The 25,149-nt window shown below is 43.4% G+C and overlaps 1 protein-coding gene across 1 annotated transcript in view; it reads left to right on the forward strand.

Moving 5' to 3' along the window:
* LOC145357551 (collagen alpha-6(VI) chain-like) overlaps nucleotides 1-25,149 on the forward strand; it is a 115,272-nt gene that overhangs the window by 66,769 nt on the left and 23,354 nt on the right. The window contains exons 23-29 of the mRNA XM_080211025.1: nucleotides 1,682-1,744; nucleotides 5,939-6,001; nucleotides 14,096-14,158; nucleotides 18,100-18,162; nucleotides 19,884-19,934; nucleotides 23,179-23,214; nucleotides 23,315-23,377. Of these exons, the coding sequence (XP_080067151.1) occupies nucleotides 1,682-1,744; nucleotides 5,939-6,001; nucleotides 14,096-14,158; nucleotides 18,100-18,162; nucleotides 19,884-19,934; nucleotides 23,179-23,214; nucleotides 23,315-23,377 (402 nt within the window). The remainder of the gene's footprint in view (nucleotides 1-1,681; nucleotides 1,745-5,938; nucleotides 6,002-14,095; nucleotides 14,159-18,099; nucleotides 18,163-19,883; nucleotides 19,935-23,178; nucleotides 23,215-23,314; nucleotides 23,378-25,149) is intronic.

A 25,149-nucleotide genomic window follows, 5' to 3' on the forward strand; every position in this document is an offset into this window, starting at 1 on the left:
GCTAACCCATTCCCCTCACCCACCACCTGTTGCCCTTACACCTATCCTGCCAACTCACCCAGTATCCACCATGGCAGATCTCAGAACCCATGCAGATAAGAAATAAAATAACATTCTATAAAGTTCTGAGTGTCAATTTCAGACTTCACTTGAAAAAAACACTATCATTCATAAAAGCCCATTTAATATGTTTACATTCTTTCTACTAAATAGAGCCTTCTAACATCAAATAATTCATTCACATGCATAAACTCTTATAGCATCAAGCATTGGAATTCATAGTCCTGCATCAAATTGTCTCTAAGCACTAGCAGCTGTCAATCAAACTGTTGATTACAGGCACCCTACTGTGATAATGGATGGTTGGGAAATCAGTCATGCTGTGCTAATGGGAATCCTCAAGCCTATGTCAACAGACAGCGTGAAATAATAAGCAATTATTTATTTTAGCACACGAAACAATTTTTTCAAAGATTTAAAGAACAGGGTTTTCAATGCCTTGACAGCTTGACAGGTCCCTTTCACAGGTGCTTCTGACAAATCTGTTGACGGTTTCAACAAGCCTGACGTTAATGAGTTTATGCACTTTTTACGCATCTTTATGCTTACTGCTAGCAATTCCAAAGGGCAGCTGACTTCCAGTTACTGGCACCTGATCTCCTGGGACCATATCCAAAGGGGTACCTTACCTCTCCAAGGAAGTACTCTGGCTGTCCAAATTAATCCACCAAGTTCAAATCTGCTCTTACGTGGTCCACAAGCTGTCTTCATGTTGATTAGAATTTAGTGAGATTGATGAAGTCTATGGAGTTATACACAGGTTAACTATAAGTCATTATTAACTGTTCAGGACTATATACAGATGTATAGTAAATGGTAACAGTTAGGAGCTGTCTCCATGCTTGCTGATACACACAGCTCCATCCAACACTAGACTGATCCTGGTTGCAGATCATGTGTTGCCTTACATCATGGTGTAGGTGATACTGTACTTATCCCACGTTAATCCTATACGTGCTAGATCCTTATACTACACCCGTTGACTTTGTTTAGTTTATAATAGACAATAATACCAATAGCCTGTAATCAATTGCTCAGGTAGAGAGCTCAAATCCAGAATCACTCCCAGTATAATCACTATGAATAAAGAAAATGACACCATCTCTGGTATCTTACGACATCGCCCGCTCAAGGCTCGTAAGATCGCACCTCAGGCCAACAGAAAATGTGTTCTGTGAGCCTCGGGGCTGGCAAGGTGGTAAAATTCCAGCCCATGTCTGTTAAGCTTCAAATATTATCTTTATGGTAGGACATGATGATATTTTAACTGTGCCACTTACATATTGGGAATGTTACTAATTTCTCAAGCAAAGCTGGTATTAATCAGTTAAGGATAACGTGGCAGAATCGAGTTTTTTGACGTAGGTTCGTGCAATAATTGCTGTTCAATTTCTAACTTGAGATAACGTTGCATAAGTTGCTCTTACAATTGTCCCTCTTCAAAGCCAGGCAAGTCATGGGATTCACCCTCCAGCGACTGTCGTCAGTCCAGTTCTAACTCACTATCTTCTCTAAATTAATCAGCATAGCTGACAAGGAACATACTTGTGCTACTGTGTAGGAAGGTGCATTTAAAATAATATTTTATCCCTGCATTAATATTAAAATCTTCTTCCTACAGGGTGTCCGAGGGCGGCCTGGCTACCCAGGATCCATTGGGCCTCCTGGATTCCCCGGTCCGCAGGTGAATTCCAGTATTTATGATGGGGTTTCACTGTATCTTATGGTAACTCTTGTGTTTGGTCTGATTTTGTATGAATTGAGCAAATCACTTGCGATTATAAATCTGCATGAGGAATTCTTCAGCTAATGGAGATTAATGAGAGCTGGTCAGGAAGCTGTCTTCCTACATTTGAGCCCTATTTTGTTTTGTTTGTTGGCATGGTCCTTGCTATAAGCTGAATGGTTGAGTGTGGGAAGAAGTCTAGAACTGGCATGGCTACAAAAATTTCAATTTTTGATCATGGAATAGGAGGAACATAGGAGCAGGAGGAGGCCATTTGGCCCTTCGAGCCTGCTCCGCCATTCATTACGATCATGACTGATCAGTCAACTCAGTAGCCTAATCCTGCTTTTTCTCCATGACCTTTGATGTTTAAAGAATTTTCGTAGTTCCTGTAACAAACTTAAAAATCTTTAACCTAGGGATCAGTGCTAGGACCCCAGCTATTCACCAAGTATCTTAATGATTTAGATGAGGGAATTAAATGCTTCAAATTTGCAGATGACACAAAGCTGAGTGGGAGGGTGAGCTCTGATGATGATGCAGAGATGCTTCAGTGTGATTTGGACAACATGAGTGAGTGGGCAAATGCATGCCCGATGCATAGAATGTGGATAAATGTGAGATTATCCACTTTGGTAGCAAAAACAGGAAGGCAGGTTATTTTCCGAATGGTTTTAGATTGAGAGAGGGGAATGCGTAATGAGACCTGGGTGTCCTTGTACACCAGTCACTGAAAGTAAGCATGGAGACACAGCAGGTGGTGAAAAAGGTAAATGGTATTTTGGCCCTCATAGCGAGTGGATTCAAGTACAGGATTTGGATATCTTGCTGCGCCTTAGTAAGACCACACCTGGAATATTGTGCGCAGTTTTGATCTCTTTATCTAAGGAAGATTTTTTCTGATTTACGAATTGGAGATGCTGTGAGCATGTGCCTCTTGCCTTCCTTGCTCCCCTCATGCCAACATTACCTTTGTCCCTTTCTCCGTTTAGATGTCCAAGGACTGCCACCATAAATGCTAGTCTCACCAGTAACACCCATATCCCATAGATGAATAAACAAAAAGCAAAAACCACTCAACATCTGGATGCTATAGTGAATGCTCAGCCTTCTGATTTGCAAGATCAGCTCGTTGTCGTACAAGGCCAGAGTGCTACCATTACAGCTGAGGGAGTTGCAGTATGTCCTGGCAGTCCAGCAATCTGTCCTTCAGCACTTTAATGTTTTCAAAGGCACTGGCCCGGTGGAGGGGAAGTGGCTTTCTGGTGCAGGAACATACTGATCTCTCTCCCACTGAGAGTATTCATCTTTCCAGCCTTGTCAGTGTTCTTACTGCTATCTGTCAGTGAGCCAGCCCACGCCGCAGCCCTCTTGTCAAGAGGGCTACAGACCAAAGCCAGCCCTCCTGGCCATCCTCCAAGGCCATTTGCAGTCAGCAGTCTTCCAGCAGCCATTGGATAGCACCGTGTGGGAACAGTAGGTGTGACAAAAGCATGTAGAAGACAGGGATTACACAAGAATAACTTTTCAAAATGACATACTCACTTCATGTTGGTTTTGCATTGGGGTCAAGTGGGCCCTGTGGTGCAATGACCACAAAGTGATGAGTGTGCAGTCAAAGGCACACAGGGCCGCCTGCAATCCTTGCAATATCTCACACTCTGTTTGCTGCTCTCTGGTAAGATGTAGTCAGCTGTCTTTCAGCTGAGCAGTTGCCTTGTACAACACTAGATGGTTAACTGAGTTGTTGCCACTACTTCCAGTTCCAGCCTAACAGGAGACTTCTGTATAGAATCATAGAATCCTACAGTGCAGAAGGAGGCCATTCGGCCCATCAAGTATGCACCGACAACAATCCCACCCAGGCCCTATCTCAATAACCCCTCATATTTACCCTGCTAATCCCTCTAACCTATGTTTCCCAGAACACAAAGGGGCAATTTAGCATGGCCCATTAACCAAACCTGCACATCTTTGGACTGTGGGAGGAAACCGGTACACCCGGAGGAAACCCATGCAGACATGGGGAGAATGTGGAAACTCCACACAGGCAATGACCCAACTGGGAATTGAACCTGGGCCCCTGGAGCTGTGAGGCAGCAGTGCTAACCACTGTGCTACCACACCGCCCTAAAAGTTCAAGGTTACAAACACATCCACCGACAATGTGGTCTCACTCTAACGATAATTGTGTCTGTAGCAAGTGGCAAACGTCAGTGATAACATCCTTCATGAAGTGGATATTGTCCCTTGCTGAGATTCAGATGGAGAAGTTGTTCCCTGAACACCCTGATGGATTTATCCTGCTCAGAGTCCTTCTGCTCCTTTCTGTCTTTCAGGACCAGGCCTACAGTGTCTGTTTATTTTCCCAGTCATGCTAGAAGATGCCCCACTACGGCACCTGTGTCTAGGAGCAACAGGTTTGTGCAGAAGCCTTGAATTGAGGGCAAAGTCCTTCAGTGCTTCTGCAGTGTCGCCTCACTTCCTATACACAGCAGCAACTTTAAAGAACTCTCGAAACAGTGGTGGCATTTACGAATCAATCGGCAACTGACCTGGAAGCAGTTGATGGTTCCTGTATCCACCTCTGGTGCAGAGTTCCTTTGTGTCACAGTCACTTGCTTGAATTTTGACTGGGGCACTCCCTTTACTGACATGGGGACAGGCTCCCTGTCTAGTTCACGGTGAAGAACAGGTCCATGAAACTGGATGGTCAATCAGAGGCCTCCCAGCATGAGGAGAGCAGCTGGCTTCAATGCAGGGTAAGCGACTGGGAAAGCCTTTCAATGTGCCCTAGACAATTAAAAAAATATATACAATTTAAAAACAAAGAAGGCAGTCAGGACCCCATTATGGGTGGGCACTGAGGGATTGGGGGCATGTGGTGGTACGCCTTTGTTGGTTGGCCTTTAGATGTACCTGCACCCAGGCAGGGAAGGAACACTGCTTGACCAGCTGGGAGCCATGGAAACTTGCTGGGTGTTTGCCTCCAGGCAGTTAAAGTCCGCCCATCCCCCTCCCCCTTCAGCGTTGGGAAACTGGAGGCTGACGAGAAAATCCCTATCAGCCTCTATTTTTCACCTGAACAAACTTAATTGGCTGCCTGCCACATTGGGTTGGGCAGCCCTGTCAGCCCTGTTCCTGGCTTGGCCAAAGTGACCAATACTGGGAATTGGGTTGGGAAGCTGACTACATTGGCTCATGGAAATATGTTCAGATCCTGACCACCTTCATTCCTGATCTCGGTGGAGGTGGGGCGGGGGGTGGGAGTGCACACTGCGGTGCCTGGAGATGTGGCTGTATGCCTCTGTTTATAAAGTTAACTTTTCCATATGGCTTTTTTAACAGCTTTACGAACTTGTCCTGTCATCTTCAACAATTTACCTCTCTGTACCTGCAACCCATTTACAATTGTACCATTTAGTTTATAATGATGCAAATTAAGACAAGTTGTTTCCTGATCAAAACCTTGACAGCATCCATAAATATAAAATAAAAGTACCCAAATTGGCAGTGGAAAATTTTCAATGCAGCTTCCATTTATCACGGGTGGCACAGGGGCATGGTGGTTAGCACTGCTGCCTCTCAGTGTCAGGGACCCGGGTTCGATTCCCAGCTTGGATTACTATCTGTGTGGAGTTTGCACGTTCTCCCCATGCCTGTGAGGGTTTCCTCCGGGTGCTCCACTTTCCTCCCACAGTCCAAATATTTGCAGGTTAGGTACATTGACCATACTAAATTGCCCCTTAGTGTCAGGGGGACTAGCTAGGGTAAATTTATGGGGTTACGGAGTAAGGGCCCGGGTGGGATTGCGACCGGTGCAGACTCGATGAGCTGAATGGCCTCCTTCTGCACTGTAGGATTTTATGGATTCTATAACTCATTTGTTTATTCTGATCTTGACGTATTTCAGTCAGCGATTTTCTTTTCCTTTTTTAGCCAGGAAAACAGGAGAGGCAATTTTAACTTTTTATGATAATGGATGAATTTGGATCCAAGAAAAATTGGGAGAGTGAAGTTTTGATATTGCCTATTTCCTAATGCTGCCAAAAGTTAAAATTGCCCCACCTGACCCATTGCCTGCGAGTTGGATTTTAACTGCATTTCTAATGTTAACTAATTTAATTTCATCCCCCCCCCAACATTTTACAGGGCTCTACAGGAATTGTTGGATTGAAAGGAACGAAAGGAGAGCAAGGATCATCAGGAGTTCCGGTTAGTAAGAGTTTTAATGTGTCAACAATTTACTGAATCATCCCATGGCTCTAGACTCACAGTAATGCTTCACAAAGCGTCAGGACCAATTCCTAGGGCATTTTCAAGTTACAGAGAGCTAGTTGTGGGATAGCTGAGCATTAGGGGATATGTGAGTTACTGAGGATTTGCTGCCGGCAAGGACTGGCAAGGAATTTCCCTCAGCTTTTCCTCGATTAGTTCCAGTACTTTTTCCTTGGGGCAGCAAGGTGACACAGTGATTAGCACTGCTGCCTCACACTGCCAGGGATCCAGGTTCAATTCCGGCTTTAAGTGACGCCTGTGTGGAGTTTGCATGTTCTCTTCATGTATGCATGGGGTTTCTCCCAGTGCTCTGGTTTCTTCCCACAGTCCAAAGATGTACGTGCGGTTAGGTGGATTGGCCATGCTAAATTTCCCTTTAGTTTTCAAAGATGTTTAGATTAGGGAATTTAGCAGAGTAAGTATGTGGGATTATTGGGATATGGTGGGATTGTTGTCGGAGAGTTGATGCAGCCTTGATGGGCTGAATGGTCTCCTTCTGTACTGTTGTAAGGATCCTATGAACTTCCTTCTTTGAGGTTGTATGACTGAGAATGTGAGTGCAAAGCCGCATTGTGCTAAACGATAGGTCAAATGGTCAGCTATAGAAAGAAATGAAGGAACAGACTTGCTTCTTTCACTGCCTCAGGATATCACCAAGCACTTTGCAACCAAGGAAGTACAGTTGCAGCAACCAGTTTGCACACAGCAAGCTCACAGAAAGATGGCCAATAACCTGATTTAGTCATCTTGGTCGAGGGGTGTTGGCCAAGATGCCATCTTCTTTGAATAGTGTGTGAGATCATTAACATCTGAGAGGGCAGATGGGGCATCTTTAACAGGGACTGCCCTCCTTCATTACTGCTTGGATTGTCAGCCTAAATTTTATGCTCAAGTTTCTGGAGTGGGGCATGAACCCACAGCCTTCTGACTCAACAGTGCTACCCAATAAACAGTTGACTAAAAAAAGTTAAAGAAAAAGCACATATAATTGTGCAAGGATGGATGGCAGGTCAGAAGGCTGAATAGAATATAAAGAACAGCAAAGAAAGACTAAATGATTAATAAGGAAGGGAAAAAAAGTGAGAGAAAGTTAGTTAGAAATACAAAAATGGATATTAGGCATTAGTATAATTCTTTAAATAAGAATTAATAAAATGACCATTGGTCCTAGAGAAAGTGACTCTGAGGAACTAATAATAGAATATAAAGAGATGGCAGATGAACTGAACAGGTATTTTGCATTGGTCTTCATTATAGAAGATACAAGTAACATCCCATAAATAACCATAGATCAGGAAATGGAAGAGGAGTGGGAGGAATGCAGAAAATTACAATCACTAGGGAAGTACTAAGTAAATTGCTGGAACCGTGAGACAATGGTGCTGATTAACTTCATCTTTAGGTTTTAATAGAAATGGCTAATGCTTCATTTTTAATTTACAGAATTCACTAAATTCAGGGAAAATTAGATTGGAAAATCTTAAAGGTAAATCCTTTATTCAAAAAAAGGAGAGAGACAGAAAGCAGGAAACTTTATGCCAGTTAGCTTAACATCTGTCATAAGGAACATGCTGGAAGCTATAATTTAAGATGTCATAGCAGGGCACTTAGAAAAATTCAAGTGCAATTAGGCAGAGTCACTAAGGTGTTCTGAAAGGGAAATCATGTTTAACCAATTTATTGGAGTGCTTTGAGGAAGTAACATGTGTAGTAAAGTTTATTTATTAGTCACAAGTAAGACTCACACTGACGCCGCAATGAAGTTACTGTGAAATTCCCCTAGTTGCCACAGTCTGGCATCTGTTCACGTCAATGCACCTAACCAGCACATCTTTCAGACTGTGGGAGGAAACCGGAGCACCTGGAGAAAGCCCACGCAGACAAGGGGAGAATGTACAAACTCCACACAGACATTGACCCAAACCAGGAATTGAACACAGGTCCCTGGCACTGTGAAGCCGCAGTGCTAGCCACTGTGCTACCGTACTGCCCATAACATGTGCAGTGGATAAAGGGGAACTAGTGGATATACTGTACTTAGATTTCCAGCAGGCATTCTATAAGGTGCCTCATCAAAAATTATTGCGGAAGGTAAAAGCACATGATGTTGGCGTAACATATTGGCATGAATAGAAGATTCTGGTTGGCAAGATGTAATAAGTGGTGTGTCACAGGGATCAGTGCCAAGGCTTGCTTTTCACAACTTATTTAATATGACTTGGATGATGGGACCAAAGATATAGTTCCTATTTTTGATGAAGACACAAAGATACATTGGAAAGTAAGCTGTAAAGAAAGCATAGGGAGGTTACAAGGGGCTATAGATAGGCTAAGTGAGTGAGCAAAGATCTGACGAATGAAGTATAATGTGAGAAAATGTGAAATTGCCCATTTTGGAAGGAAGAATAAATCATCATATAATTTAAACAGTGAGAGATTGCAAATGCAAAAAGACCTGGAGATCCTGATGCATGAATCACAAAAGCTTCATGTGTAGATACAGCAAGTAATTAGGAAGGCTAATAGAATGTTATAACTTATTGTGAGGGAAATCGAATACAAAAGTAGGGAAGTTATGTTTCAGTTACATTGGGCACTAATGAAACCACATCCGGAGTACTGTGTGCAATATTGGTCTCCTTAAGGAAGGATATAAATGCATTAGAAGCAGTTTTGAGAATGTTTACTAGACAATTACCAGGAATGGACAGGTTGCCTTATGAGGAACGGATGGCCAGGCTAAGCTTGTATCAGCTGAGGTGACTTGATTGAAACATATATGATCCTGTGGGATCTTGACAGGATGGATATAGAGAAGATGTTTCACTTTATAGGAGAATCTAAAAATAGGTGTCATGGTTTAAAAATATGGGGTCACCAATTTAAAACAGAGGTGAAGAGAATTTTTCCTTTCAGAGGGTCGTGAGATTTTTGAACTGTCTTCCTCAAAAGGTCGTGGAAGCAGAGACTTTGAACATTTTTAAGGCAGATGTAGATGAATTCTTGATCAGTTTAGGGGTGAAGTGTTATTATGGGTAGGTGGGGAATATGGAGTTGAAGTTGCAAGCAGATCAGCTGTGATCTTATTGAATGGTGGAGCAGGCTCAAGGGGACATGTGGCCTACTCCTCCTAATCCATACATCACAGAAGGTCATATCATACCTACACTGCAGAAGAGACCATTCGGCCCATCTAGTCTGCACAGACTCACCAACAGAGTATCTTATCCAGGTCCTATCCCCGTAACTCCACATATTTGTCTCATTACTTACCCTCACCTACACATCGTGGGACTCTAAGGAGCAATTTAGCATGGCCAAATCACCCAACCTACTTCTCTTTGGAGTGTGGGAGGAAACTGGAGCACCAGGAGGAATCCCACATAGACAGGGAGAATGTGTAAAATTCACACAGTCAGCCAAAGAATTGAATCCAGTCCCTGGTGCTGTGAGGCAGCAGTGCTAACCATTGTGCCACCGTGCCGTATCTGCATGTGTGTGCATGTAAGTAATGTAGCTTGAGGCTATAAAGGGAAAAGTCTTGCATAACCTGGGGCTCAGCAGGTGACTTTGATTCAAACAGTCTTTTTATGCCTTTACCCCCATTAAAAAGGCCAGTTGCATTCATTAGCCACCTAAGGATCTCAGTAGGCCTAAGGCTAGTGGGTGCCCTACATACCCAATGTATTATGGTAACCTGATCGGTAAAGCCATGGTCTCCCATCCATCAAATTTTGCATGCCCGCCCACCCCCAGCTGAAAACATGGCCAGTGCAGGGGACGTAGATCCATCCCTGAGTTTCCGTTGGCTTCATTGGAGGGTAAAATCAGGCTGGGGAGGGAACATAAGAACATAAGGAATAGGAGCAGGAGTAGGCCATCTAGCCCTTTGAGCCTGCCCCGCCATTCAATAAGATCATGGCTGATCTGAGGTGGATCAGTTCCACTTTTCCGCTTTCTCCCCATGACCCTTAATTCCCCTGTCTATCAAAAACCTATCTACCCGTGACTTAAATATATTCAGCGAGGTAGCCTCCACCACTTCAACGGGCAGAGAATTCCAGAGATTCACTACCCTTTGAGTGAAGGAGTTCCTCCTCAACTCTGATTTGAGTGAAGAAGTTCCTCCTCAACTCTGAGGGAAGTAGTTATCTGATCCATGCCTACTAAATTGGAATAACAACTTTCTTTTCATCAGCAGTAAATAATTGTTGGCGAAGCGGGCTGTCAGTAGTGGGGGAAAAGCAAACAGATGTTATTCATAATGTTGTTAAAAATGAAAATGCCTGGCTGACTCTGGATTGACCTCCGAGGAACTAATGGATCCCAAAGAGCAGAGATTTATTCCATTTGGACGTATATTTGTTGATATATTAGCAGTTGACAGTCCCCTTCTGAAAAGCTCTGCCAACAGGTCATGCTATCCATCATGCTAATGTGAAGGCTTACTGTCTTATCTTGTAACATTTAAATTTCTGCTATGTAGCCAGTGGTAGGAAAATGACAGCGGCTCTGAGTAATTTGCTCTTTTCACTGCTCCCTTTGATTCTATTAGGGCCTGAGCCGCAGGATACGAGCCACATTATGAAACCAACAGGCCCCAGATTGAAAATGTAATGACAGTTTATGCTTATATTTCAGTAGCGTAAATGATGGAAAATTCTTGCGATAATAACAACTTGCACTGATATAGCCCCTTTGTCATGGTAAAACTTCATGAGGCGCTTTCCGGGTGCGTAATGAGGTAGAACTTGAGTCACATAAGGAGATAACTGGGCAGGTGAGCAAAAACTAGGTATTTTAAGGAGCATCTTAAAAGAGGAGAGTGAGACGTAGACAGGTTTCGGGAGTGAACTCCAGGTCTTAGAGCCAAAATTGCCAAAGGGATGTCTGCAATGGGTTGGGTGGGTGGGTGGGGGGAATTGGGTGGGTGGAGGTTGGGCAGGGTGGACAGGGGAAGAAATCCAGAACGCATAAGTGACCAGAATCGCAGGAACACAGGGATCACGATGGGTTGGAGGATTTTGCAAGGTAAGCAGCTGTTAGCCGCAGAGGGATTTGAATACAAGGCTGAGAGCCAGTGTAGGTCAGCAGGGTTGATGGGTGAATGGAACTTGGTGTGACTTGCGGTATGGACAGTATTTCTGTTATTTCCTTAACAGTAGAATATGCCTGTCTAGGTACGGGTCAATGCTTTTACATCTCCTTTCACTGCTGGTGAAACATTCTGGAAATTGCAAAAGTGCGTAAGAGGGCAGAAGAAGAGTTCCTGAGCAAGTTCTGCTTCTATCTGTCAAGGAGGTGGTGGAGACAGAACAACTCAAACCTCATTAATTGATGACCATTAGAACAAAAGATGAGATTGCAGACACCAATGTACACTTGCATGGTGGCACAGTGGTTATCACTGCTGCCTCACAGCATCAGGAACGCAGGTTTGATTCCCGGCTTGGGCCACTGTCTGTGTGGAGTCTGCACATACATTCTCCCCATGTCTGCGTGGATTTCTTCCAGGTGCTCTGGTCTCCTCCCACAGTCTGAAAGATGTGCTGGTTAGGTGCATTGGCCAAGTTAAATTCTCCCTCACTATACCCAAATAGGTGCTGGAGTGTGGCGACTAGGGGATTTTCACAGTAACTTTGTTACAGTGTAACTTGTGACACTGAGGAAATAAACCTTTTCTCTTTGAGATGAAGAAAGGTGAGGAATAGTTGACCAATACACTTGATACAATACACCTTTATCGGCGTTTGATTAAATTTCTGGAACTGCCCACTCACCAAAACCACAGGATGGAGCAGTTCAAGATAGAGACCCACTATCTGAAGGGGATCAGGGATGGATCATGAGTGCTAGTTTGAACAGCAATGTCCATTTCCTAAGATTAAGTTTACTTCTTCACAAACTCTTGGTGAATAAAAGTTGTTCTGGTTGTTTTGAATGTTTTATTCCAATTCTTGGCGAATACTTAAGCTGCAAACATTGGATTTTCTGATCCAGGCCATTCAAATCAGAAGAGCAGTAAGGCAGATATTCAAACAGAAGATACAAGTATTTATGCTGGGAGTACAAAGCAATTTGAGTGATCCACCTAATTGGTATCAGTGTTACAAGTTCTATCCAAATCAAGCAACAAGAAGCTTAACTGAAAAATTAGATTATGGAACAGGGAATGAATGTACCTGACCATAAGGCCATAAATATAGTAGAATTAGGCCATTTGGCCCATTGAGTCTACTCCACCATTCGATCATGGCTGATATGTTTCTCAACCCCATTCATTCACCTTTTCCCCATAACCTTTGATCTCCTCATCAATGAAGAACCTAGCTATTGCTGTCTTAAATGCACTCAGTAACTTGGCCTCCTCAGCCTTCTGTGGCAACGCATTCCACAGATTCACCACCCTCTGGCTGAAGAAATGCCTCCATATCTCGGTTCTAAAGGGTTGCCCCTTTACTCTGAGGCTGTGCCCTCAGATCCTAGTCTTTCCTACTAATGTAAACATCTGACTGTAAAACTCTGCCCAGCAAAACTTTGTGACAAGAAGTAGATAACTTCAAGGAAGGAGAATCACTCAGTCTATATCTGGAGGTTGATGCAGTAAGACTACCCTAATACTGGCTTCTATTACAAGGCCACAGATATTAAAACTCCTTTGCAAATAGTGTGGTGCTTCCCTCCCTCTAGCCCATCAGGCCAAAGTTCTCCAACTCCATACTGCAGTCTTTTTCTGGATGCTAACTATCTCCTATCTTGCTGTCTATAGGCTTAGGACCCATGACCTTTTGTTCCTGCAATTCCATATTTGAGTTGCTCCCATCAGGATTCCAGTCCTGCCATAATTTGAAATGACACTTATGAAGCCTCCATAGCTGATTGTGATAGACCATCCCTTCCCACCTATCTCTATCTGTCGTTGACACAATTGACCACCCACACCATCCTGTTCCAATGTTCTGCTTCATCATCCAGCTGGAACTGCCCTCGGTTCCATTCTTCGAGAATCACCTGCTGGATAATCACCTGCAATGCCTTTCTTTGCTACTCTCTTGCACCCTGACCTGCCGAGGGCCCAAAGAATCTACCCTTGGTACCCTCCTAATTCTTATCAACATCAACATCATCTGAAAACATAGCACTGGTTTCCACATGTATGCAGCACTACTGCATCACCACCTTTCCCCTGCACTGTTGCTACATGGTCAGACAGCCAGTCAGACATCCAGTACTGGGTGAGCAGAAATTCACTCCAACTAAAATATTGGGAGAACTGAATCTCATTGTCTTAAGTGTCCTCCACACACATCCTGTTTCTTAGATTCTGTCTCCATCACTCTCCCCGGTAGCTGCTTCGTAGCACGATTGGTGACCTCTGCCATCACTGCACCGATGTTTGAGAGTAGGCTAATAGTTTGGTTATTGGCCAGGTTGGATTTTAATTGATCCACCATTCTATCCTGTACCTTCAGCTGCCCAAGCCCTAAGCACTGGAATTCTTTCCCTAATCCTCTTTGCCTCTCTTCTTGTGCCTCACAGTGTTAGGAACCCAGGTTCAATTCCTGGTTTGGGTCACTGTCCGTGCACAGTCTGCGCGTTCTCCCCATGTCTGCGTGGGTTTCCTCCAGATGCTCCAGTTTCCTCCCACAGTCCGAAAGACATGCTGGTTTAGGTGCATTGGCCATGCTAAATTCTCCCTCAGTGAACAGGCACCAGAGTGTGGCGACCGGGGGATTTTCACAGTAACTTCATTGCAGTGTTAATGTAAGCCTATTTGTGACACTGATAAGTAAACGTTAAAACTTTAAACTTTAAACTTTCTCCTTTAAGACCTACCCCTTTGACTAAGCTTTTTGTCATCTGCCCTAATATCTCCTTCGAAGGTTCAGTGTCAATTTATTATTCGATCATGCTGCTGTGAAGCACTTAGGGATACTTGGTCATATTGGAGGTCTCATGAATACAAGTTGCTGTTGTGGTATTGTCCACCAGCAGTTGATATATTTTTAACATTATTTCTTTGTGTTTCAGGGTGCATCAGGATTGTATGGCTACAGGGGGTCCAAAGGCAGCCAAGGACTCCAAGGGAAAAGGGTTTGTGAAATGATCTCTTATGTTGACTGGAATTTTACCACCCTGCCTGCCATGGGATTTGGAGTGGAATGTGGAAAGGTCCATTGACCTCAGGATGAATGAGGCCACAAAATCCACCCATTATCTTTCTTCTGTCAATAGTTACATAGAACAAAGAAAATTACAGCACAGGAACAGGCCCTTTGGCCCTCCAACCGACCATGCTGCCTGACTGAGCTAAAACCCCCTACTTTTCCAAGGACCATATCCATCTATTCCCATCCTATTCATGTATTCGTCAAGACGCCCCTGAAAAGCAGCTAATGGCTCTGCTTCCACTACCTCCACCAGCAGCGCGTTCCAGGCACCCACCACCCTCTGTGTAAAAATACTTGCCTTGTACTTCTTCTTTAAACCTTGCCCCTCGCATCTTAAACCTATGTCCCGTAGTAATTGACTCTTCCACCCCGGGGAAAAAGCTTCTGACTATCTACTCCGTCCATGCCCCTCATAATCTTGTAGACTTTTATCAGATTGCCCCCTCAACCTCCGCCGTTCCAGTGAGGACAAACAAAGTTTCTCCTACCTCTCCTCATAGCTAATGCCCTCCCATATCAGGCAACATCCTGGTAAATCTTTTCTGCGCGTCTTAAAAAAAAAGAATTTCTGAGTAGGTCAAGTGAAATTCTCAGAAAAGCCAATTGCCCTGAAGCTGAAGCTGAACTCAAGCCTTTCATTGTCTGAAGCAGAGGACTGAACGAAAATTTTGGCAAAATTTGACTGGGAGAGCTGTCTGAATTTACAAAGTAAAAAGTCTGACAACACCAGGTTTTAGTCCAACCGATTTATTTGATAGTAAACTCACAAACTTTCGAGGGGACTCCTTCGTCAGGTGAATGGAGAACTCTCCATTCACCTGACGAAGAAGGAGTGCCCTCGAAAGCTTGTGAGTTTACTATCAAATAAATCAGTTGGACTAAAACCTGGTGTTGTCAGACTTTTTACTGTGTTTACCCCAGTCCAACGCCGGCACATCCACATCATGAATTTACAAAGCCATGAATACATCTGATGCCTGGTCTAGCTGCAGTACTGCTGGCAGTCACAAGGGCGTGCCAAGAGCATAGTACTTGAGGGTTGTGAATGAATTCACTTCAACTCTGAATCAATATAATGGTAATCCTTTTGTTTCTAATGCCCCTCTATTATTATAAGAATGTTCAAAATTAAAGTTGGAACTTTTCATGCTTTAATATAAAAGCATTTTGGAGCAAAACTCGAGAACGTGTATCCATGACGTATATAGAACTGTTACATTGGCAGTGACCTCACTTTTTGAACCACAGTTTATGTTCAACATTTCATTCCAGAGCAACTCAAGTAGTCCACTTCTGTATTCCAAAGGAGAGTCATATTGGACTCTGCAAAGATGCTGGACTCCCACAAATGCTGTCAAGTTTATCTAGCACTTCCTGTTTAAGTTTTATGGTTTACAGCGTCTGCGGTTTTTTTGCTTTTATGGTCCATTTCTAAACATTTATGAGGTGGAAATCCTCCAGTTGCTGATGGAATGGCACCATACACAAATGAGAGATCTTTTGTTTTGGCTCTGTCAGTATCATATTCCCCTCTGAGTCAGAAGTTGAATTCCCAGTCAAGCTGAGTACAAGATTAATACTGAGGGGAGTCAGAAGTGAAACTGACACTCTGTCTGCCTGGCCAGATGGATGCTAATGGGACTCTTTGAAAGAGACCAGAGAGTTCGCTCAGCATTCCTCCGCCTGGAGATATTAACAGCAAAAACTGATTATCTCACTGCTATTCCTGATATCTTGCTGTGTGTGATCTTGGCTGCCATTATTACATACAAAACAACATATATATGCATAGCTGAATTGTTGCTAAACACTGATTTGACTCTATGAGACTTAAAATGCTTCAGGAAAGCAAGTGATTTGTTTAGTTTCTGATGTTACTTGTTCAACAAAATGCAGGAGAGTAATCTCAATGCTAGTTTACATACGGTAACAAAGAAAAGTCACCTCTACAAATCATCACAATCTCACAAAGGGTCATCCGGACTCGAAATGTCAACTCTTTTCTCTCCTTACAGATGCTGCCAGACCTACTGAGATTTTCCAGCGTTTTCTCTTTTGGCCACTGATTTTTCCTTCTTCTCAAAATCACTCTATTTAATTGTCTAGATTTGAACACATTATCTGGGCAGTCATTTTAAGTGCAGTACTCAAGGAGTGCAGAGTGAGATGTTAAAAACAAAACCCCACCTGCCTGCTCAGTAGAAGTAAAGGATGTCATGGCATTATTTGAAGACAGTAAGAAGTCTCACAACACCAGGTTAAAGTCCAACAGGTTTATTTGGTAGCAAAAGCCTCTAGCTTTCGGAGCGCTGCTCCTTCATCAGATCTGGCAAAAAAGCTACTGGCTTTTGCTACCAAATTAACCTGTTGGACTTTAACCTGGTGTTGTGAGACTTCTTACTGTGTTTACCCCAGTCCAACGCCAGCATCTTCAAATCATTATTTGAAGAGCCACGGATGTGCTGAACAATATTTATCCCTCATCCAACATCACTAAATGAGTTTAGCCAATCATTCACAAGGAGGCGATGGCCTGTTGGTATTATCACTAGACTATTAATCCAAAAACTCAGCTAATGTTCTGGGGAACTGGGTTCGAATCCCGCCATGGCAGATGGTGAAATTTGAATTCAATAAAAAAAAGTTCTGGAATTAAGGATCTACTGATGACCATGAAACCATTGTTGATTGTTGGTCAAACCCATCTGATTCACTAATGCCCTGTTGGGAAAGAAATCTGCCATCCTTACCTGGTCTGGCGTACATGTGATTCCAGAGCCACAGCAATGTGGTTGACTCTCAACTGCCCTCTGAAATAGCCTAGCAAGCCACTCAGTTCACCACCTTTTCAAGGGTAACAAAGGATGGGCAATAAATGCTGGCCAGCCAGCAACATTCATGTCTTATGAATGAAAACTTTTTTCGTGGCATATTGTTATTTGTGGGGAATTGCCGTGCACAAGTTGGCTGTTGTATTTCCTACATTATAACGGTGACGGCACTTGAAGAGTACAGCGCGGCCCTGTTATAACGCGATGGTTGGGGTCCATGACATGTTATCATGAAAAGGGCAGGGTCACACTAAATCGGGGTTATTAAAACCGAGTGAATATTAAACCTTGTTAGTGCTGACAGACAGAAATAGTGGGGGTTTGATGTGGAACGTGCTCACGGTCTGGGAAAGTAGGGAAGGAAAAGCTCAGTGAATGTGGAAGCAGGTCTGGCATCATCTGGGAGGGGAGTGGGGATAGCTTAATGACTGGGAAACAGACCCGTTCCACTGGGAAATCCTTCCTTATTCAGACTGACCCTACTCAACATTGTACATAAAAACGAACAATGGCTGGTTGTTTGCGGTCCCTGAATTTCTATTCTAACTTTCTAAAAGAGTTGCTAAATTTGACAGAGGTCAGCAGGGTTTGCAGTGGTCAAACTCCCTGGGATGAAATGCTGCCTTGAAAAGAGAAGATTTTTTTTGCTGGTGCTGACGGTGCGGATTTGAGACACGCTGCGCTCCCTCGCTCTTTTGTATTCTGACGACAAGCACCAAGAGGTCGTAGTGAAAATTACTGATGATGATTGTCAGATCCCCGTCGCGTTATATCCAAATTTGCGCTAAATCGGGGCGCGTAAAATCGGGGCTTCACTGTACTTCATTAATTGAACACTTTGAGGTCTTCAAAAATGCTATATAAATGCCTGTCTTCCTATCATTGTAAGTGGAACTGCAATTATTCTAAAGATGTTCAAGAATATAAATTACTTGTTGCACATAGAGCACTATGTGATAATAGCAAGTAAAAAGCCTGTTGATTAAAGTTCTGTTGTTTACCATGTTATAACTGACTTCAAAATTATCTGAAGGGTGAAACTGGAGACCCTGGTGGCAAAGGAGAACCGGGAATAGTTGGAGTTCGTGGACCACAGGTAAGTCTGGTTCCTCCTCAGCAATGTTAGCTTTAATGTTGATAAAATGGTGTTCTGCAAAGACAGAACTGGTTGAACAAGGGTCAAAGTAACAGATGGAGATGCCCTGCGATTTTGGAGCCTCTACGAATGTACCAAGGAAAGCAAGTGGTCTGCCTTGATTGTGGGTTTAACTGGGTGTATAGTTTGAGTTCGGGGCATTGTTAACCTGTGCCAGGTAGAGAGTCACAGTTGTGGGTTGTGGGCAGTTCGCATGTTACCCTGAGTTTCTGAAGGAGGGCAGGTGCTGATTGAAGTTGATGAAAGATTAATGGTCATCGTCTTAGCGATGTCCGTGCCATGCCTCCACTGCAGCGAGGTCTGAGAATGTGGCATCTAGCCAAATCGCTGTTCACTGCAGAAGAATGGGAAAATCCTGCTGGCGTGAACGGCCGTATCATTCCAACCTTAGTGCTGTCTCAGCAGACTCAACGTTGCCACTGCCAGCGATAGTCGCTGCTGGGATTGGCTGGAGGAAGAGGATGCTGCAATGTAAATGCACCCTTAAAATAAAGTAATTGAGGGTGTTACTGGGGTCAGTAACGGGGGGGGGGAGGGGGGGGGGCGTGGAGAGTGGTCTCTGATTGCAGGTGATGTCAATTCCATTGGGGTGCCACTGCTGTCAGGGTTCCCTCCATGATGCCAAAGACTGGCCACAACTGAAGTCCCTTGAAGCCTGCTGGGAAGCTGCCATTTTGACCTTGTAGTCCTGCCACATGGTGAAGGTATCCCCTGCTGGTGGTAAAATGCCAATGGAAACAGCTAAAGTCTCTGAAATTGCATCTTAAGTGGACCAATTGTGTTTCATCAGACAGTCATCTGCCAACTTTCCTGTGGCAATGTAGTGGAAGGCATCTAGCATGCCACTTGACTGTTTCCAACACTGTTTTGCCAGACTTCCTGGGTGGAATTCTCCGGCCGCGCTGGTCTAAAAGCCAGATATTCCTGCCTGACTGTCAATGAGGCTTCACATTGCCCACAACCCGCCCACTACAATTGCAATGGCAGGTGGGATGGGAGAGTTCTGGCCCCTATTTCCAAATTCATCCCCCAAAAGCTCTGTAAAATTCCAGCCCTTTGTTCGTGCCGATACCTTTTATGGATCTTATATATACTAGAGACAAACTTGATATTGTATGTTAATGTAACTCAACTGAAATCAAAAAGGTACAAAGGTGATTCACGACCCTCCATTTTAGATTACTGAACAAAACCAAAATTATCCCCCGTAAGTTTGCATATCTCATTAAATTCTTCAGAATTGGCAAACTCAGTTAGAGAGCAGGCAAGGCAGAGAGTGAGAATGGTGGGGGTATGGTTATTTATGTGCCAGTTATGAGTGTGCATGTGTGTCTATCCATGTGCTTAGTCGAGAAGGTTGCGCTCCTACTGCTAAGTCGTATTTGACTGGAAGGGGGGAATCTGATTGAGCTCGATGCATCCGATCACAATGGTCTTGATTTTGCCATTCTGTAAGACGAGGACTTCTGAACCTGACTTGCAATCTAAAGATCGTGCACTTTGGTGCTTTCTGTATATAATGAACTAACATTGCAAACTGTGGTTTCTCTGCAGTGCGCTTAACCAAAACATTGTACAGACCAATGTGTTTGTTTTGTTAATCTCTTGCGGTTGGTGCACCAAGGGGTTTAAAGATGTGTATTCTATTTCACATTACACAGGGTTTGGATGGAAGTGAAGGTTCAGGGATACCAGGGTCAAAAGGACAAAAGGTGAAGACACAAATTTAATAATTTTCATCTTTTTAGTATTTTCACAGTAATGGTGAGATTTATTTTTGTTGCCAGTGCAGAGATTGGAGTAAAAATCAGAAATTTAAACACATGCCTATGCACAGTCTTAAAATCTGTATCTTTAAACAAACCATTGTTTACCTATCCTCATAGCTCCCAATGTGACATATTGTCAAATTCTATCTAATTCTCCTCCTATGAAGTGCTGTGTGACAATTCACTGTTAAAGGTGCTATAGAAATGCACGGTCCTACCTTTCTGTACAATTAATTTAACAGCTGCTTGTATGCCCTGGTTTGACACAACGAGAGCCACTCTCACATACAATTCCTTTTAATCAAGGAAACGTTAGGCTATGGTTATGTGCCAGTAGAACTGAGAGGAATTTTCCTGTTCCGCCTGCCACGGGAATCATAGCGGATGTGGGGTGGGGGGAGGTGGGCGAACGAAACATGCAAAAATCCGTTGATCTCGGGTGGGATTTTCCAGTTTTGGGGTGAGTTTGGCTGTAAAATCCCACCCATTGGCTCTATTGATCCAACAGTGAATGTGTGCTGAGTTAAAAAAAAGTCTCTTTTTAATGCGTTTTTATGTAACTTGCACAATGCTACAGCAATTATTGTGAGTAATATTTTTGGAATATTAAGCTACCAATAAACAGAGAGAGAGAGAAAGAAGCCAGGCTCTTCAAAGGTTGAGGGAAGGAATAAGGTCACCGTGGACACACCCTCAACTGATGTCTTGAATCAAATCAATAATTCCTCTGAAATTACCTTCTGGCCAGATATGTTTTAAATCTTGTTTGTCTCTCTGGTGTCCTTTGGAGTGTAAACCAGTTGTAGCTGTTGGGTAATTTATCCCTAGATCTCCACCTTGCTGCTCCCAACGGGCATCTTAGAGGAGTCCTAGAGTACCCCAAAAATAAGGTGGCTTTTGACTTTCCTTCTTTCTCCAGTCAATGGAAAATGCTTGATCTTTTATTCAACACCAGCCTCAAGTAATGTAACTCTGAGAAAGCAGCAGAGGGGGCACCTGAATCAGTGTGCGCCTAGTCTTTAGTGTTACAAAGTACAGTGTCACCTCTATGTATGAGTCAATCATGGCTGAATGGTGATATTTGCCTCTATGTCAGAAAATAGTGGGTTCAAATCCCACTCTGGAGACATGAACACCTAATCTAGATTGGCAATTCCATGATAGTACTGAGGGAGTGCTTGCTATCTTGTTGGAGTTTGTGTCTCTCACTTAGACAAAGCCACCATTTTCCCAGTCAGGAGATCTCATGGCACAGTTGGAAGAAGACGGAATTCATAGGAGTAGAAATAGGCCATTCAGCCCATCGAATCTGCTCCACCATTCAATGAGATCATGGCTGATCTGATATAATCCTCAGCCCTAATTTCTTGCCTCATCCCCATATACCTTTATTCCCTTACTGATTAAAAATCTCAGCCTTGAACATAGGTAATGACCTCTGTGATAAAGAATTCCACAAATTCATTATCCTTTGAGAGAAGAAATTCTTCCTAATCTCTGTCTTAATTGGGTGACTTCATACCCTGAGATTATGTCCTCTGCTCCAATCCTCTCCCATGCAGGGAAATGACCATCAGAGTAGAGCAGCTCTCCCTGATTCATGTCTCAACCAACATTGCATTCCGCTTATCTGGTCGTTATTTCATTGCTGTTGGCAGGATCTTGGGCAGAAATTGGCTGTCACCTTTCCTACACTACAACAGTAACCATTCTTTGAAAGAACTTTGTGACATCCTAAGGTTGTGAAAGCTGCTTTAAAAATGCATTTAAAAATATATATCTTAACACCTGATGTGTACAGAAAGTGAGTACACATATTGTGGTACGTTATACCTTTAAAGGAGAAATTCTTAAAGGACCATGAGATAACTTTTCATCCATAATATTTGTGAATGGTTGCACAGGGAACGTACAACATGATTGCTCTGAACAGCAATTATAAAATGGAAGAACAGGTGACTACTGAGCCACTAATACATGGGCAGCCACTTACCATGCCTGTGGCCACAGGAAAAACATTTAAAGGGGGGCCTCACACTTAAACAAATTGCCCATGCACTCCACAGAAGAAGTTTGGGAGTGTTGTTTGAGTCCCTCTCCTGAACTTGAGGACATATCTTAGGCCAGCTCTCCAGGACAGCACTGCTGCATTATTGGAAATGCTTTCCTTCAGCTAATGTAACTCATTCTGCCCATTCACACAACTTGAGTGAAGGCAAAAAATGTTTTGTCTCTATTTGAAGGCGAGCAGAGATTTTCCCCCCTCCTTTCCTGACCAATATTCCAGCTCACGCTGCCCCACCCTCATTACCAAAACTCTCTGTCCCTGTATGTGGAATCTTGCTTTGCGCAAAGTATCTGCCATGTTGTCTACATAAAACAGTCACTGAGATAATATTGACTTTGTGTGTCTCATGTCCTTTAGCGAAGTAAATCTGCTGTCCTTACCTGCCTGGCCTACATGTGACTCTAGATCCACAGCAATGTGGTTGACTCTCAACTGCCCTCTAGGGATGGGCAATAAATGCTGACGCCCATGTCCAATGAATGAATAAAAAAAATATAAAATGGGTGATGGCAGGTTGGCAGCCCCTTTTACATCTCTCATAGTGGTTAGCACTGCTGCCTCACAGCGTCAGCGACCCGGGTTCAAATCCGGCCTTGGGTGACTGTATGGAGTTTTCACATTCTCCCTGTGCCTGTATGGGTTTCCTCCATGTGCTCTGGTTTCCTCTCACAGTCCAAAGATGTGGAGGTTAGGTGGATTGACTATGCTAAATTCCTCTTAGCGTACCAAGGTGTGTAAGTTAGATGGATTAGCCATGGTAACAAAGCTGGGTTACGGGCACAGGATGGGGGAAAGGGCCTGAGTAAGATACAATGTCAGAGAGAATCAATGCAGACTCAATGGACTGAATGGCCTCTTTCTGCACTGAGGGGATTCTGTGAACTCTCTAGATTTTAATTTCCATCAGCTTCAACTTGCATAAAGTATAACATCGACCCAACTATTTCAAAATGCATTTCAAAATGATTGTGCATGGAAAGAGACAGGTGGAAAGTTGTTGTATAAATGATTTTGTTTCTTGATAGACACTTCCACTTTAGTAAGAGCAATGTTGCAGTGATAAGTTTGTCAACAGCTAAACAATGATATCTAATCTAGCCTCTCTTTTTTCAATCCTAGGGAATACAGGGGCCTCCTGGTTATCCGGGTCAGCAGGTATTAGTTACATTTATAAAAACATGCCAACTTTTTCATGATTTTTCTAAGCTAAAAGATCTGAGCAGTTATTCCTGTGTATTGTGTTCTGAATCTTTAGGGAGTGGATGGTATCCCTGGAGCTGTTGGCGGGAGAGGACCTAAAGGAACAAGAGGACGCAGGGTACGATACCTATTGAGTTCATTTTAAAGTTTGAGCCTTTATAACCCCCACACCTAACTAGATTCAAAAAGGTAAATTGGCCCTTCTTGCAAAAGGTTGATTTTAGAAATTCCTCTCTTTGTCACAGTGGTTAGCACTGCTGCCTCACAACGCCAGGGACCCAGGTTCGATTCCTGACTTGGGTTACTTTATGAGTTTGCACATTCTCTCCGTGTCTGTGTGAGTTTCCACCCAGGTGCTCCGGTTTTCTCCCACATTCCAAAGATGTGTGGGTTAGCTGGATTGGCCATGCTAATTTGTCCTTAGTGTCAGGGGTACTCGCAGGGTAAATGCATGGGGTTATGGGGATAGAGCCTGGGTGGGACTGTGGTTGATGCAGACTTGCTGGGCTAAATGGCCTCCTTCTGCACTGTAGGATTCTGTTCTATGATTCTATCCGACAACATTTGAAAGTGCCATTACTATAGTGGTCCACAGTTACAAGATGCCTGGAATCTCATAGGGAGCTGCATTCGTCAGGTTAGTAGATGCATTCCATGGTGAGTTGGCATATGAGGTGCATTATTGAGACTAGTAATAATAATGGCTCAAATTTTGCAGTAACTAATGAAGGACTGGCACTCACTCTCACAACAGAGGAAGCTTCCCACCAGGTTTTAGTAGGCTGTGGAACACAGGCTTTGGTGGCGGTCTTCCTGGCTTGTCACATTGGTCGATGTCTGGGTGGGTGGGTGGATGGAGTGACAGATCTCCCAGCGCACTGTTTACATTTGTACACAGTGCACTGGGAGATTGGGGCGCCTGCGCAATGGTGCCCGCAGAGCATACCAGCTGGCTTTCCAGCATGAACAGGCTCCGCTCACTCTTCCTCCTGGCGAGAATCTCACTTTGCCTCATTTTCTTTTCTAAGTGCTGCATGTTTGTGTCTGGGAGCTCAGACACAATAATGGGCGCAATTCTCCCATTTTCACACTTGTTCAGCATTTTGAATTTGTTTTGGTAAGATTGTCCCTTTTTTTCCATGTTGGTTTGAATTCAGTACCTTCTACAGTGTAGACCTGTCTATGAACAGGAAAAGCAGCAGGGGGGCGGATTAGCCAATCAGATTGAAGAATTCTCACAGATGATGATGTAGGAAACTAAAAAGCAGGAAATACAAATTATATTTAAAACATCCTACAGAAAGTGAAATAAAGATTGGGACCTAGATACAGGATTGAGGGAGAAACTTAAATAGAAAAACACAAAACTTTTGAAATAAAAATTCACCAATTTGCAATATTAATTTTTCTCTGGTGGAATGGGACTCCACATTTGCATAATTAATTCTTCAAGGTAAGAGAGGTTGCTTAGCAGTCCCTATGACATACGCTGATGAATGGTCATCCAGACTCAAAATGTTGGTTCTATTCTCTTTCTGCAGATGCTGTCAGACCAGCTGAGATTTTCTGTTTTTGTTTCCAATTCCAGCATCTGCAGCAATTTGCTTTTATCATATGACTTACTATACTGTTCACATATCAGTTACCACCTCATGGAAGAGGGTTTAAGTTTTTCATAGATCTCTAATGTGATAATATTCAGTAGTTAGTTTAATTTCACGCTTTAGCAGCGATTACTGTGCCGATTCCATCAATGAAAAGTCTCACAACACCAGGTTAAAGTTCAACGGATCTATTTGGAATCACAAGCTTTTGGAATGCTGCTTCTTCTTGAGCTGTTGTCAATATTGATCATGGCCAGATAATTTAAGGCCCTTCTTACAGGGAAAA

This window comes from Carcharhinus amblyrhynchos, chromosome 2, assembly GCF_965287045.1.
Source record: "Carcharhinus amblyrhynchos chromosome 2, sCarAmb.v2.hapA, whole genome shotgun sequence".
NCBI classification, from domain to species: Eukaryota; Metazoa; Chordata; class Chondrichthyes; order Carcharhiniformes; family Carcharhinidae; genus Carcharhinus; species Carcharhinus amblyrhynchos.